Genomic DNA, 2,225 nt, shown 5'->3' with positions numbered 1-2,225 from the left:
CTGCAGTCCCACCCTCTGCCCCCCAGGGCACTCCTGGCCGAATGGGCTCCGAGGGCTTCAGGAGACTTGTGAAGAGAGCAGGGTGCTGACCCCCGCCCTGCCGGTACCCAGGATGGGGCTGTGGCAGGGGGGGATGCTCAGCCTCTGCCCGCCCTGTGCTGCAGGCGAGGAGGGACTCAAGGACACCCAGGCTGATGGAGAGCTTAGGCTGCCTTGTTCCAGTTCCTGCTGCTCCCTGGGATTTCTCTGTGAACTGCAAAGTGACGATGGGAGAGGATCTCTGTTCCCTAGCTGCTACACCGGCACGCGGGCACACACCTTCCCTTTGTGCTCCCCTGGGCTGGTGCCTCACTCGGAGTGAGCCACTGGCAGGAGGGGCCCCAGGCCCCCCGTGGTCTGCAGTCAGCATCGGCTGCTGCTGGAGCAGGTGCTGTGCCATGTGTCCCTCACAGCATGATGACAGGGCCAGTGCCTTTGCCTCCAGCTGGAGCTGATGCTGAGTTTTATGAAGGCTCTAACAGCATGTTACATGCGTGCAGGTTCCTTGGATATGGGGTGGGAGGGGTCTGGCTGCCCCTGTCTGAGGTCCAGGGATCACCTCAGGCCAGCCTGTTCCCGTGGGCGCTGAGGCTTCAGCTCCCGTCAGTAACACAAGAGGATTCAGCAGCATTTTAAATATTCCTGAGCCAGAAGGATTGGGATCTCCTTTCTTCAGGTTGAAATTGGGATTCTGGCTTGGGTGACATATCCAGAAAGATATGTCATTTTAAAATATTACTCAGTGCTTACAGAACACGGTGTTTCCTGGTAAATGCTAGAGCCTAGTGCTAGAGTTAGAGAGCAAGCAGCATTCTGAAGAAAACATTCCCACACCAAATATATGTGGAATTAGCACCATCCTGGACTCCCAGCAGTGAGCATCTGCAGCTGAGTGTCCGGGTGCCACTCCTTCGGTCAGCAGCTCAGTGATGTGACAGGGCCTGGGTGAAGGCTGGTGAAAATTGGCACCAAGAGTTCGTGCCAGAGCTCAAGGACCATTGGGACAATGCACTGAGACACATGATGGGATTTGGGGTGTTCTGTGCAGGGCCAGGAGTGGGACTTTATGATCCTTATCCCTTCCAGCTCAGGATACTCTGATTGTATGAGTGAATGAAGATTCCCGTGTTCCAAACTGAGGCATACACTCCACTTGTCAAGGATGGCATGTGCAGGTTCCATGTGACCTCTCAGACCATTCTGAGGCCTCTGGGTTTTCTGGGAAGTCCACCTGAGCAGGCTGGACATGTCCAGCTGCCCTGGGCTCGGTGCTGGCACCAGTCAGTAGTGCCTATTGTGAGTTGGGTGCACTGGGGTGCAGTTGTTGTAGGGTTATGTTTCACAGTTGTATCTTCTCCTCCAAAAGATTCAGGATCTTCCCAGATTTCTTTGGTCTGAGAGTGAAAACAAAAACTCCCAAAAAAAAGCGGTCCTTAAGAGGAGGAAGAGTAGGCTGACGTTGGACTGTAGATGGAAACCCTCTGTGTCACAGGGTGTCTGCCCTGGTGCCATGGAGCAGGTAACGGGAACAGCTGACGTGACAAGTTACTGTCACATCAGTCCCCTGTGGCCAAGGTGTTTCTGCTGCGCTTTCCAAACACCACTCAGCTGGAAGAGGTGGGACTTGGAGGCTTCAGCATTTCACGGTGCTGGGGGCATTCTGCAACAGCCAGAGGAACTGCTGGGGTCTGCAGGCAGAACAGGCATTTCCATGCACAGGTACCCCCAAGCTCCTGGGGTGCCAAGAGTATCCATCAGCTTCAATTTTTGGCTTTCACAGCACGTGCTGGCTGAGGCTGTCTGACTGTGTGCTCTGTTTGCAATGCAGGGTGAGGAAGGCCCTCCCAGTTTGGAGTACATCCAGGCCAAGGACTTGTTCCCCCCGAAGGAGCTCATAAAGGAGGAGGAGTCACTGCAGGTAAGGAAGTAAAAACACCCAAACAGCTCTGGGATGTGTCAGGCTGGGCTCTGCAGAGCAGCTCTCCAGGCCAGCACGTCCTGGAGGCCATGGGCTGGCCGGTGCCAGGGGCACAGTCAGAGCAGCAGGTCCTTGTGCGTGGGGGCCAGGCCGGCTGTTCCCACAGCCCTGTCCCCGCCTGCCCAGCCCTGGCAGGATGTGTCCGGCATCACCAGCTGCTGCCAGCACGGCCGGAGCGGGTGCAGGGGTCCGCCAGCCCGGGCATTCT

General features: G+C 56.4%; 1 protein-coding gene across 1 annotated transcript in view; it reads left to right on the top strand.

Annotated features, from left to right (window-relative positions):
• MTMR4 (myotubularin related protein 4) overlaps positions 1–2,225 on the top strand; it is a 28,951-nt gene that overhangs the window by 747 nt on the left and 25,979 nt on the right. The window contains exon 2 of the mRNA XM_008636737.2: positions 1,868–1,957. Coding sequence (XP_008634959.2) covers positions 1,868–1,957 — 90 coding nt within the window. The remainder of the gene's footprint in view (positions 1–1,867; positions 1,958–2,225) is intronic.

This window comes from Corvus brachyrhynchos, unplaced genomic scaffold, assembly GCF_000691975.1.
Source record: "Corvus brachyrhynchos isolate BGI_N302 unplaced genomic scaffold, ASM69197v1 scaffold137, whole genome shotgun sequence".
Lineage (NCBI taxonomy): Eukaryota > Metazoa > Chordata > Aves > Passeriformes > Corvidae > Corvus > Corvus brachyrhynchos.
This window is presented reverse-complemented; position numbering and strand designations above follow the sequence as displayed.